Consider the following 14,271-nt stretch of genomic DNA (forward strand, 5'->3'; position numbering starts at 1 on the left):
AAGATGAAAATGACAGACTTTCCCTCAACTTCCTCTGGGATGAGAGAGCCCACCGATCTCCGCCAGGAGGGCAGAGGTTCCATGGACTTCCAGCACCCGAGAGAAGCGAATGTGTGTAACAGGGAGAGCAGTGTCCTGTCTGGAGCTGAGGTATGCCCTGCTCTCTGCCTCCCATGCCAGGGACCCCAGCCTTCACGCTCGGGGAAGGCCTCTGGGAAAAGAGGAGTGTTGGCCCCGCTTGTGTGTCTTGACCCAGGAACTCAAGCTCTCCACCATTCTCCAGAAAGAGGGAAGAGGTTGAGTGAGCTCCAGTGCGGCTGCCTGTTTACAAACACGGGAGGGTTACTGCCACTTCCTGCCCTCCTCTTGGACCCGGCTGGCAGAGTGGTTTCAACCCTCAATCTACCTGAAAAACAACAGCTGACCTGTGTCAACTGAGCCCCCCCAAATCCCTGCCCCGAATTCTGCCTCGAAATGCACTCTTTCAGCTCAGAAGGCAGCCTCTCCTCTTCATCAGGGGTTAGGGAAGAGAGGACACTGGCCTCCGGCTGGCACACACAGCCTGCCAGGGCTTGATCTGTCACCCGGGGCTTGGTCTGTCACCCAAAGGAAAGACGAAAAGTCACATCGAAGCTTCTCCATGCCCACATTTTCCTTCTAATGCAATTTTACCTTAGCTCACTGTTTCCTAACCTGGAGTCCTTGAACTCTCTGAAGTCATGGGCAAAATTCTGCATCACTATGCATTTTTCTATGGAAAGAATCCATTCATTTCTGCGTCTCAAAGGTATCTATGACCCAGAAAGATCCACTGATTTAAGCTGCTGACTGTGCAACTTCTCAGTGACGATTTGGGGTCCGAAGTGACTCTTCCTTGGCTGGGTCTTCGCTTGGTCAAAAACTTACTTCTAAGTAACCTAAACAAGGTCTCTGGGTTGGCAGAGGTGGTACCAAGTTACTCATTTAGTGGCAATCGTGAGTAATATTTATGCAGTTTAAAATTACTTCCAAGTGAGCCCTTGATCAGCACCAGGACTGGTGTTTTTCAGCAAAGAGAGAGCCCAAAATAAAATACCATCTGGCCAGAAGTAAAGGTCAAACCCAGACACATTTAGAGTTCCATGCTAACTTTCCCGGCCTGGAGAGGCAGCGCGACTTGGGAAAGAGGTTTGTAGTCTGGCACTTTTCTCAGCAAGGATGGCGCGGCCCCTAGACGGTGAGGCTAGGTGGGCTCCAGGAATACAATTTAAGTTCCTTACTAATTGAAGGATAGCAGTGGTCTACACGACAAACCAGCTACAAAAGCTCACATTTTCCCACATCAGATTCTGGGCTATCACCTAAAATAGATAACAATGTGGGCAACAAAAAGGAAAGTGTAAACAGGAACCTTCATTAAGTCCCCAGGTATGGTTAGTCATAGGGCCGAGGTCACAGCTGTTGTTCTCATATGTTATATGCTTCAAGCCAAATTATTTTTCACTTACGACATAATGATACAAAACTTCCAAATTAAGAAGTATGAAAATTGGAAGCCTCTTGTGTGGAAAACGATACCTTTATTTTGCTGAGTTTCATTTGGATTTTCTTAGACACCAGATCAGACCAATATTTCTCTCCTAAGAAGTCCCAAAACATTCTTCCAAGCAAGGCATTCACCCAGGCTTCCTGTTCTTCCTCCTCCGAGGGTGGAGCCTCTGGCAACTGGCAAAAGAAAAGGAACCGAAATTAGCTGGAAAGCAACTGGAGAACAAGACAGGTGCTTATTTTTACAAAGTCACTGAAGGTTCCCTTCCTATAGAGATGGGCGACCACAGGAGTTGTATTTCTTTCCTATAAATTACAAGTCTCACATTATGTCAGTGAATAGAAAAAAGGAGAAACAAAAGCCACCATCACAGATAAAAACTCCTCTTTGTCTGTTTTCTTCTACTACCCGTCTTCCTGTGAACCAGCTAATTATTTCATACAATCAGTTCAACCAGATTGTCCTGCCTCCCAAATTACCTTGGTACCCACTTTTGACTAATGACACCTCTGATTAAATGTCTGCCTATCTCTTCCAGCTGAGGCTTCCTGGACATATAACCATCAGGCTGGTCCTCACAAAGCAGCCCGAAAACGTCCCATGCCCAGGACTCCTACAGTCAGCCAGGTTCTTGTGAACCCACAGCCCTCTTGGGCGAGAGAGAGGCACGGAGGGTGCTTACACTGGGCCCTATACCCAGAGATACTCATTTAAGCGGGTATCAGAATTTTCAGAAGCTCTCTCATTGATGTCCCGAACAGGTGAGGTTGAGAACCACAGCCCTGGATTAGAGAGAGCTCGCTCTCGAGAATTCTGTGTAATTCCTACAGCTCTTCTCCCCAAGTCAGCCCAGTGAGATACCCTGGGTCTCACCTCCACTTGGTACAACCTGTCTTAAACATCTAGCATGGCCAGCGTGTAAGGTGGGAGAAGGACAAATTTGAGTTAGTTTCTGGTTTCCAAGGCTAATCATCAGATGACGGACCCTGGCCTGGAGAGGGCCAGGTAGGGTGTGGCAGGGCACCTGGCAGTGCAGGTAATGCTTGTTGACCACCACCGTGGTCACTGTTGCTGCCCCCTGACCCTGCGCTAGGCCCCGTGATAAGACTGTTTCTCAGGCTCCCTCATTTATGCCCTACGATGCCCCAGAAACATGGAACCCTTACTTCTATTTTAGGGATGAGGAAACGGACTTGGAACCATTCAGTGTCCTGCCCGAGGCCCCTCATTTATCAGCACAGCCTGACTCAGAGCCTCCTTCTCCCTGATCTCCACCTGCTCTGTCCCGAGGGAGAAAGGTGGTGTGACTGGCACCTGGTGGACAAGACATTTCCTTATGCTGAGGTCTCTAATTAGACTATGGCCTTACAGAAACAATTTGCCTTGGAAAGCAAAGACCAAAAAAACTAGAAACGCAGAAATCAGCGAGTTGTTCACCCTTTCTCTTCCCTCTACGGTTTGTACAAATGCATCTGCTCTGACCTTATGGGCTGTCTGCGGCCATAATGCACGTCAGATGCTCTCGCCCTCTTCACACTTTTAGTGTGTGTGTGCTCATGCCGGCGCTGTCTGTGGCAGGCAGCTGTGACTGCCCACATCACAGCTGTGTGCCTTGGCCAGGGGGACTGTACCCAGGTGGCCTGGTGCTCGTGGACCTGACGCTTGGAGATCTGATGACTTGTGAGTACCCCAAAGGCCTGTGGCATGTACCTACATGGACTTATCTGAAGCCTGGACTTCTGAGGGTCCGAGGCAGGGGAACCGGTCACTGAGCTTGTACAGGGCCTAGTGGACTGAGTGGCACCCACCTGTCCACTAGTCTTGTCAGAGCAGATGCCGTCTCTCTCCTTGGGGGTCTGGGAGTTTGCTTGTGGTTTTTAATCTAATGTTATCGCACATAAGGGGAGACTATCAGGGGACATTTTGTGTTCTAGGAGTCCTTTAAATTCGGGTATTTTCATGGGTGTCCCTTAGGAATGTTGGTGAGTCTCATTAAAAAAAAAAAAATTAACTCTGGGGGCACCGGGGTGGCTCAGTCGGTTGAGTGTCTGACTCTTGGCTTTGTCTCAGGTGATGATCCCACGGTTTGTGGGACTGAGCCTTGCATCGGGCTCTGCACTGACATTGGGCTCTTTCTCTCCCTCTCTCTCTGCCCCTCTCCTGCGCACACACTCTCTCTCTCAAAATAAAAACAACTAAACTCTTGTTTAAAAAATAATACATGTTGGTCATTCCAACACTTCAGTGGATATACAGTACCTCTGTTCTTTCCAGTGCTGTAGTATCTTTTGATATTAACCAAGACTTTTTTTTTTTTTTTTTTAAGATTTTAAGTAATCTCTATACCCGACATGGAGCTTGAACCCAGAGATCAAGAGCCACATGCTCTACCGGCTGAGCCAGCCAGGCACCCCTAACCAAGACATTTCTAGCACCAGGTTCTAGATGCAGGAGCAGAAGTCTGGGATCACTGAGCACTCAGTCATGCCACAGATGGGACATGGTTTTGGGAATCACTTTTCTCTCTGCCTGAACATCTGCGCCCAGCCCCCAAGGGGATATGGTCCAGCTTCTCTGAGGTTACGGTCTTTGAGTCTCATCAGATTATCTACACAGGCTTCTGAGTAAACACCCATCCAAGAACAATGTCCTCCTCCCCCGGGTATTTAGACATTGCCAAGTTGTGCCCACACAGGGCAGCACGTGTCTTGCTTAGATCTGTAGGCAACATAAGAGGATTGCTTACTTTCCCTTCTCACGTGGGGGAGTCTACCCTTTATTAACCTTTCTTTACAACACTAGTTATTCACAGCAAACGGGTTTAGCACAAAAGAGCAAGAAACAAAGGCTATTTCACAATTTATGTTCCAAGCCAAATGCATACGATGTGGAAACAAATTTCTGAAATAACCGACAAGCAGGTTGTTTTTTCTTTTCAACAGTTCCTTCTCCAGGCTTCTCTCTTCACAAACTCATTGGAACAAAGAAAAATCCAAGAGCAGCAAAACATTGACAATGCATTGAAGCAGCTTTATGAACAAAATCTGGCTTCACCAGGCTACTAGAAAGAACTCATTTCCGATGAATGTCATAAAAATGTAAGAGCTTAAAGAATAAATATGCGTGTGTTTCCTAACATTGCTATTAGCCTGCAGGAAGGAATGTGAGAATATTCATTTCACCATTTCAACTATATACATACGTTCAGATAGGGTAACTTTCTCAAAATGACTTCCAAAAAAAGGCCTGGAGAGTCCGACGGCCTGAAGCTGAAGGAGGCCATCATGAGTGTCTGAGAAGCTCTTGGGATATAGTTTATTTTTTATTTTTTAATGTTTATTTATTTTTGAGAGAGAGACACACACAGAGACAGACAGAGTATAAGCCGGGGAAGGGCAGAGAGAGAGGGAGACACAGAATCTGAAGCAGGCTCCAGGCTCTGAGCTGTCGGCACAGAGTCCGATGCAGGGCTTGAATTCAAAAACCGCGAGATCATGAGCTGAAGTTGGATGCTTAACTGACTGAGCCACCCAGGCGCCCTGGGACATAGTTTTTATTAAAAGCTAAACTCCAGAGTAAATTACAAATTTACTTAATTTTTTAGTGTAAACTTTCCTGTAACAAATGGCAGGAGGCCAAGGCCAACCCTGCTTTTTTTTTGTTCCAAAGAGAGCTCAGTGCCTCTGCTCCTAAGGTTTGGTCACACACGATTTGGCACCATCAGGGTTTCACAAAGGACTGCTGTGTCCAGGGGAAGGCACAATGGAAGACCCTTCCCCCAGGCCCGTCAACTGTTTCCCCAATTATAAAAATAATACATATTTATTACAGAAAACACCCATAATTCCACTATCTAGATATAGTTATTTAAAACATTTTTATTCTATTTCCTCTCAGTCTTTTTTTTCAATGTATGTAACTCTTTAGGACACAGAACTTTAAAAAACAATTGGATCAAACTAACATGGTTTTGTATCTTCTTTTTTTTTTTTTTTTTACAGCTTTACGGAGATACAGCTCACATAACACACAATGCACCCATTTAAAGAGTAAAATCTATGGTTTTTAGCATATTCACAGAGCTGTCACCACCATCAACTTTAGAACATTTTAATGACCCCCAAAAGAAACCTCGTGTTCCTGAGCAGCCCCTAGCCATTCTCCCCCAACTCCACCCCCACCACCGTCCCCAGGCAACCAACCATCAATTTATCTCCGTGAATTCGCCTCTTCTGGACATTTCACATGAGCGGAATCATACAATATGTGCCCTTTTGTGACTGACCTTCTCTTCTGAGGCATCATGTTTCCAAGCTTTACCCGTGCTATAGCACATGTCCGTACATTATTCTTTTCTATTGCAGAATAACATTCTATTGTATGCGTTTACCACATTCTATCCATTCATCAAGTGGTAGAAATTTCCACTCTTGACTACTGTGAATAATGGAGCCATGAACGTTTGTGTACAAGTGTTTGCATGGCCATACGTTTCCGTTTCTCTGGGCCATATGCCTGGGGGCGGGACTGCTGGGTCGCACAGCTAGAGGTTCTCTTTGAGGAGCTACCAAAGTGTTTCCCATAGCAGCCGCATCGTTTCACTTTCCCACTACCAACATACAATGCTTCTACCTTCCCTACTTCCTCACTAATATTTGCTATTATCTTTTTTTCATTCTAGCCATCCTAGTGGTTGTGAGGTGGTATCTCATTGTGGTTTTGATTCGCATTTCCCTGATGACTAATGACCGAGTATCTTTTCTAGGCTCACTGGCCATCTGTTTATCTTCTTTGGAGAAATAGCTATTCAAATCCTTTGCCCATTTTTTAATTGGGTGATTCACTTTTTTAAAAAAGTGTTTGTTTATTTATTTATTATTTGTGGGGGGGTAGCAGTGAGAGAGGGGGAGAGAGAGAATCCCAAGCAGGCTCTGCACTGTCAGTGCAGAGCCCACTGTGGGGCTTGAACTCACAAACCACGAGATCATGACCTGAGCAAAAGTCAGACTGACTGAACCACCCAGGTGCCCCAGGGGTCATTCACCTTTTTATTATTCAGTGGTAAGAGTCCTTTAACTATTTTAGGTCCTAGAATATCAGATACATGATTTGCAGATACTTGCTCCCATTCTGTGTGTTGTCTTTTCACTTTCTTGATGGTATTGTTTGCGGCACAAGTTTTTAATTTTGATGAAATATAATTTATTTTTTTTTTTTTTTTTTTTTTTTTTTTTTGAGAGAGAGAGAGAGAGCATGAGCTGGGGAGATGAGCAAAGGGGGAGACAGAGAATCTTAAGCAGAATCCACATTCAGTGCTTGATGGGGCTCAATCCCATGACCCTGGGATCATGACCTGAGCCAAAATCAAGAGTTGGATGCTCAACTGACTGAGCCACCCAGGCGGCCCTACTTTATCTTTTTACAATTTTTTCTTTGGTTGCATGTACTTTTAGTGTCCTATCTAAAAAAGCTTTACCTAACCCAAGCCATAGAGATTTATGCTTATGTTTTCTTCTAAGAGTTTTATAGTTTTGAGCTCTTCTGAGTTAATTTTTGTGCATGGTGTGAGGTAGGGGTCCAACTTCATTCTTTTGTCACGTGGATACCAGTTGTTCCAGCACCATTTATTGAAAAGACTATTCTTTCCTTCTCCCCGCTTCCCTGAACTGTCTTGGCACTCTTTTCTGTATCCTTTCTAACATTTATTTATGTATATATGTATTTAAAAAATTTTTAATGTTTATTTTTGAGAGAGTGAGAGACTGAGCATGAGCAAGGGGAGGGGCAGAGAGAGAGGCAGACACAAAATCTGAAGCAGACTCTAGGCTCTGAGCTGTCAGCACAGAGCCCGATGCAGGACTTGAACCCATGAACTGTGAGACCATGACCTGAGCCGAAGTCAGATGCTTAACTGACTGAACCACCCAGGTGCCCCTAAAATTTATTTTTAAATTAACTATATGGTTTCATGGTTTTTTTTTTTTTAACTCACTGTGTAAGGAGCACTTTTCAATTCTACTTTTAAATGTTTGAAGAGCTGTCTTTGAGCAGAGAAAGGGGAAGTTCTGGAAAACCACTCTCCCATTTAAGACTTCCTGGTTTCTGTTGGATTCCTATTTGCTTTTTAGGGTTCTCATCTGATAACAGCAAATAGGGAGTAATATCTTACAATCCAGTTCATAGGTAACAAGACAATTAGTACAACTAGTAATAATGAAGACAGGACACTCCAAACCTGGGAGGCCTACAGTATCTCTCAACATTTAGGATCTTCCCTGGATAATGAGCATGGAAGTGTGTGACACAATCTGAGTATCAGAGCCTTGCTCCTGGAGGACAGGCAAACCACTGCCCCACCGATGGTCCTTTCTCCCAGGCAGGCCACTTTGGGGCACACAGAACTAGCAGCCTCCAAGAGCAAATCTGCAGGCAGCCCTGTGGTCCCCCTTCCTGAGCTAACCACACTAGGGGTAATGCTATGCCACCTGGAGACATTATTAAAAACAGAGTTTCCTTATTTTGTTTTCTGAATTACTATTTAAATTTCCTCCTCAAACCAAGCAGACTACCTTGACAAGACAATAAAGCTCTGGCCTCCTTAGCCAGCCTCATGGTCTCTCAACTGTTCTAGATGTTGAGGTGCCTGAACAGCAAGAAAATGGTGCCAATACCACAGGGGTTCGGAGACTTTGGAGGCTTGCACAGCCTGTGGCTGTGGGACAAAGCAGTCGCGAGGGCCGGTCAGGGCTCGGTAACTGGTCACTAACCACTAAACAAGTGGAGAGCCAGGCCTTTCCTTGAAAAGAGTGGTTTTATAATTCAAGTTTTGAGCTCCAAAGTGGTTTCAATATGCAGAATCCTCTGAATATGTTTTTAATTTTTGTAAGAATAATTACAATATTACTGTGTTGTTTTAGCGCTGTTTAATACAAACCTAGTCTATATTTACCAATTACATCCTGGGTGTTTGTAACACAAGTTTGGCTCCTGAGCACCAGTGGCCCCATTCACCTCCTGACCTAGTTTGGCACTGGGTGAACGTGAGCAAGGAGGCCCAGTGGGTGGAAGCTGCCATTAGACTTGGAGCCTTCAGGGTAAGAGATGCTCTGACCATGGCCTACAAGGGGCAGCAGCAGGGGGACAGTGGGGAAGGGGAGAGGTTGAAGCGAAGGCCTGGAGCTGTGTCCCAAGCTCCCTCTACGAAAGAGGAGGGGACCTGCTACACTGGGTAAGCTCTGGCCGGTGGCTGACACTGGTGACGTGACAGTGTAACTTGAAAAAATGTCAAGGGTTCCTTTTTGTCTCTGAGCCCTTTCAGTTTCTCTCGGACTCATTATGTCAGAGGCAGTGGACCCTAAGAAATAACGTGGCCCAGTCTTTGGCAGGAAGAATGAACAGTAATCGCCACATCCAAAGGGTCCATATTTGGCGAGACTGTGGGGGCAAAGGCATTCATGGCTGGTGGGAACAAACACTGGTGCGACGCTTACGGAGGGGATTTGGTAACACCTCACAAAAATACATGTGCATTTACCTTCTGATGTGGCAACCTCACTTCTAAGATTTTATTTTAGAGATACACCCCCAACAACACAAAAATATACATGCACAAACTATTCACTGCATCACTGTTTGTAATTGCAAAATACTGGAAACAACCTCTACGCCCCTATAAAAGAGAGAATGTCTATATACTGTGAAACATTTTTACAATGGAGTAAGTACTTTGCAGCTGTTTAAAAACAAGAGGAGGGAGAGACATCTATGAACTGATGTGGAGTGATTTCCAGAATGTACTGGTAAGTGAAAAAAGTAAGGTACAAAATAGTATTCATGATATGCTACCATTTGACTAAGACAGAAGGGGCAATAAAGCCAGAAAGGATAAACTAGACACTAAGGAGATTGGCTTACGTCAGGGATGGAGGAATGGAAGATACCGGGTGGGGGAGATGGCCCTTTTCTGAGTGTAGATCTTTGCACAGCTTTGATCTCTGGAACCATGTTAATGTTTCACACGCACACAAAATTAAAAAAAAAAAAAATTAAAAATGGAGGGAAAAGGTCCTTGGTTGCTCAAACTGCAAAATTAATAAGAAGTAAAACTGGTTAAGAACTACTTCCCCTGACTTAATTCAAGGAAAGCATGAAAAGAAATAAAAGTAGTACAGGAAGCTATAGCAGATCTTCCTTCCCCCAAATGGCACAATGGTATTTCCCAACCCACACGCTCTTCCAAGAACTTGCTACTTCTTCAGCAAGAAGTAGAATCTATACCCCCATCCTTGAACCTGGGAAGGTACACTGACTGCTCTAAAAGAACATGATGGAAGCGGTGTTATTTTACTTCCATGACTAGGTCATAAAAGGTGGCTCTTTCTCTAGAAAGACTTGCCCTCAGAACCCAGTCACCAGGCCACACGGAGAAGTGAGCTCCCAGCCAACTACCAGCATCTGTGTGCCAGCCGTGGGAGTGAGGCCTCCACTCCCTGGATGCCTCAGCTCCTCTGGCCCCCAGTCCGGCCTCCTCAGCTGACACTGTATGGAGCAGAGAGAAGCCTTTACTGACAAGCCTAGTCAAAGCACAAGTCGGTAAGAAAAATGAGTAACTGTTATGCACGTTAGTCCGCCACACGCTTCAGGCAGGCCAAGTGGATGCTGGAGCCCGGCACCAGGCCTCACAGGCCTTCTTCAAAAGGACAGTCATCCCGTTCACACAGTTCTGCCTCTCTGGTTTCCCAGCCCACGCAGACTGGAGTCACTGCATTAAGGGTGGGGGTGGGAGATGGGGAAGCACTCAAGGAAAAGCAGCTAGAAGGATGCATACAAACAGCAGCCAAATGGCAATGGAGATGAACGGCTGCAGAATCCACACCAGGATGGCTCCGACGGGGTGAGAGGCCTCTGACCTCAGCAGGCCTGCATGACGACAAGCTTGGATTTGTTTGTTGTTAAGTTCTTCAATTATCAAGATTAAATCGTCCCTGCCTGCTCTGCCTAAGGGGGCCAGGAAATGCAATGTGGCTTTTAAAGATTTTCATCATACTTAGAAGACGAAAAACATGTTTTGACACTTGAAGAGGTAAATGCCAAGTACTCAGAAAGGAGGTTTGCAGTAGAGAATCCCCCAGTGGCAGCGATGCTGGGTTGAGGGGCTGGGCTATGCGCCATCAGGGCCCCCCAGCCCCTCCTGGGGCTTCCACAGACTCCAGTGGGGACATGATACAACAAGCACATGTAAGAAACACTGAGGAAACAATGTTCTAAAACATGTTTGGTTTTGTTTTTGAGAAAGAGAGAGAGAGAGCGCGCGCTCACATGTGTGAATGCAGGCAGGGGGTGGGAGGCAGATGGGGAAGGGTGGAGAGAGAGAATCCCAAGCAGGCTTGTGTCAGTGTAGAGCCCGACGTGGGGCTTGATCTAGCTCGCGACCATGAGACCATGACCTGAGATGAAATCAAAAGTCAGATGCTTAACCGACTGGGCCACCCAGGCCCGTGTTTTTGTTTTTGTTTTAAATTTAAGGAACTCTTTCGAAAGGCAAGAATTTTATTAAATAATTTTCTTACATTAGTAAGAATACAATTATCTTCCTGATTTCCCTGAGTCTGATGAGAGGCCAGACAGCTGATAACCCAGAGAGAAAAGGGATTTGGGGCCGGGGGATTTGCTGGTGGTAAACAGGACATCCCTAGAATCGTTTTGTATTACCCAACCCCGGCCTAGAGAAAGGTCAACTTCCCACTTTAGCTGGTAACTTAGGTCAGAGGGCAGAGGCAGTGGGTGAGAGGCCGGCAGAGGCATATGGTCTGTTTTTGGCTGACAGAGTCAGCTGAGTGAGGGTTCAGGGGCCTCTTCCACACTGAAGGCGATCAGTGAAATGAATGAAAACCCGTGACTGGCTAACAGCGCAAAGAAGGCGGCACCAAGTGCTTCCTGTTAAGAACAGAAATACAGTCACTGTAAGAGGTCAAACACTGTAGCAAGCTACTGAACATGAGAAAAACAGGCTTTGTGCTCCACAGGCGGGAGGCGGTGCTTAGGGCCTGAGCGGAGTAGCGGCGGGAGGCCTCAGGCCCAGCACAGTTTCAGAATGGCCAGCAAAATGACAGTCGTGGCAGCTGAGGGCCAGGGAGCCCCCAGGCCAGGTTTCGTACATGCCGTCACTTAGCAACTGTGAAATTAAGCTACTCAACTGGGTGAGCCTGTTTCTCCATCTACAGAACGGGAGAGAAGAGCATCTAATCTGCAAGACTGTTTAAGGGATCACGGTAGTTCTATGGAAGTGCCTAAAGAATCTGGCACATGGCAGCTTATATTCCTTATCTTATCGCAGATGATCTTGGGTCAATGTCCAGCTTGTTACACTGTGGGAGTAATGCGAGTGGGAAATCTTCAAAAGCACTGGAAATAGCTAAGGAGTCTGAGAATTTAAGAATACAAAGGTAACTGAGGAATGAGACCTCTATTACTCACGAGCCTGAGGACGTCCCCACTGATTGCCCAGTTGCTCAGGTCAAAGGTTAGGAGTGATCTTTGGCCCATCCGGTTCTCTCACGCCCCAGCCCTAATTCATCAGCACATCCAGCCAGCTGCCCTCCATCCACGTCTCCCAACTCAGTGGTTTTCCCCTCCGCGGCCCCACTCTCCACAGCCCGCTCTCAGCCCCTCACCCGCTCTCTTCCTCCTACCACCCGCTCTCCACGAACAGCCGCTTCTAACCTTAAATAGGTCAACATTACTCCCTGCTCAAAAACCTCCCAGTGCGTCCCGCCCTCCTCAGAACTGATCCCACGAGGCACCGCCTGTCACCACACTGGCCTCATCGCAGTTCCGTGAATACGCCAACCACCTGCCGGCCCCCGGGCCTCGGCCTCAGCACTCGCTGGCCTCTCCCCTGGAATGCCACTCCCACACAGATCCCATGATTCAGTTCCTCACTTTGGTCAGGTCTCTGCCCAAATGTCACCTCCTCAAGGAGGCCCTCCTTGACCACTGCTCTAAAAAAGCTATCTGGGGGGCGCCCGGGTGGCTCAGTCGGTTGAGCGTCCGACTTCAGCCGGGTCACGATCTCGCGGTCCGGGAGTTCGAGCCCCGCGTCGGGCTCTGGGCTGATGGCTCGGAGCCTGGAGCCTGCTTCCGATTCTGTGTCTCCCTCTCTCTCTGCCCCTCCCCCGTTCATGCTCTGTCTCTCTCTGTCTCAAAAATAAATAAATGTTAAAAAAAAAAAAAAATTTAAAAAAGCTATCTGGTCATTTTCCATCTTCCCGTACTTGGCTTTCCCTTCATTCTTGCCACCACCAGATGTTTGTTACTTGCTGTCTTCCCGACCAACTGGAGTACCAGCCACCTGAAGGGACAAGGCCCTTATCCGTCTTGTTCACTCCCATGTCCCCAGTGCCTACAGCTGGGCTTAGTACACAAGAAGTGCTCAGAGTGCTTACGTAGGTAGAAATGAGTTTGAGCAGAAAAGCAGAAAAGCAGAAAAGCCACGGCCCAGGAAGCCAGCTTTACCTTCTTCCCAGCCGTGGGGCTGCTCTCCGCGCTCTGCACGGGGCTCCTTTGGGGGCTTCGGTTTTCTTGGGGGACACACCTGGCCATGTACACGCTGTAGTCCAGAAGCATCTTCTGCCGCACACTGCCCACCAGCTCCTTCTGCTTCGGCTGGGACATGACCTCCTCCACACTGCCTTTGCTGCTGCTGCGGCTGTGGGTCAGGTGCCCCGAGGGGCTGTTATGTCTGCTATGTGAGGGCAAAACCCCTGCAGCAAAGAAGTGATGGCTGTTAATTCACAGAAAGAAAAGTGATTGCAGAGGAAACGGAACATAGAACATCGAACAACTATCACAACTGGGTTGAGCTGAAAACCAGCCAATAATGCTAACAAATGATTGTTTAAAAAAATATACGGTTTTATTTCCTAGCCTGAAAAATACCTTCCACTCTAATAATAGATAATGTTTTAGAACAGTTTTTAGTCTTCTCCAAGATAATTCAGAAGACCTGAAAGCCATGAAGTCCATCTGGTAAGTCCCTTTCTCTTTTTTTTCCCCCCTGGTAATCACTTAGGGTCAAATACGGAACTGACATACCCCCCGGGACAAATGGAAAGTGGGCAGAAAGCTAAGTGCTCACCCACGGCTCGGGGCAATTCTAGACCTACCATCTTTCATTCAACAAAGGTTTTCATCAAGCACTTTCTCTGGGTCAATTCCACATTAAAAGAAGAATGAGACATAATCCCTGACCTTGAATTTGGGCACCCAGGCAAAGAAATCACAGCTCTCTATAATAACCATCGTAACTGAAGCCCAACTGAAGGACTTTCAGGGCAGAAAGATGGGGGTGACTACCTCTGCACGAGAGAGCCCCAGGGCTGACTTTCACAGATAGTGTCCTCCAGGCTGCCTCTTAAAGAAGTAGTTGGCATTTTCCTGGTGCAGGTGGGGGAAGAGCATTCCAGTTAAAGGGAACAGCATATGCAAAAAGGAAGGACAGGGTCCTGTAGGTCTAGAGAACGCCGAGAGGTTCAGCGAAGGTCTAAGTGGGGTCCATGGGGCAGAGGACAGGTCCTCGGTACAAATGTGAGTCGGGAGGCCAGAGGACTCTGCATTTCTATGGTGATCTCAGGCGTGGAGGACCATGTTCAGGTTTGGGAGCCTAAGAGCACTAGCCTGAAATACTGCCCTGACTCACCTGCCTCCTTGTCACATCTAAGGTTCTCCTGTGTTTCTTTTCTCAG

General features: G+C 46.9%; 1 protein-coding gene across 6 annotated transcripts in view; it reads right to left on the reverse strand.

The window, feature by feature from the left end:
• The window catches only part of TEX2 (testis expressed 2), a 106,075-nt gene that overhangs the window by 26,140 nt on the left and 65,664 nt on the right, over nt 1-14,271 (reverse strand). For all 6 annotated transcript variants that reach the window (XM_030295940.1, XM_030295937.1, XM_030295936.1 and 3 more), the window contains 2 exons: nt 13,043-13,290; nt 1,558-1,704 (listed from right to left, as the gene is read on the reverse strand). In XM_030295940.1, coding sequence (XP_030151800.1) covers nt 1,558-1,704; nt 13,043-13,290 — 395 coding nt within the window. The remainder of the gene's footprint in view (nt 1-1,557; nt 1,705-13,042; nt 13,291-14,271) is intronic.

The sequence above is a fragment of the Lynx canadensis genome, chromosome E1, assembly GCF_007474595.2.
Source record: "Lynx canadensis isolate LIC74 chromosome E1, mLynCan4.pri.v2, whole genome shotgun sequence".
Taxonomy (NCBI): domain Eukaryota; kingdom Metazoa; phylum Chordata; class Mammalia; order Carnivora; family Felidae; genus Lynx; species Lynx canadensis.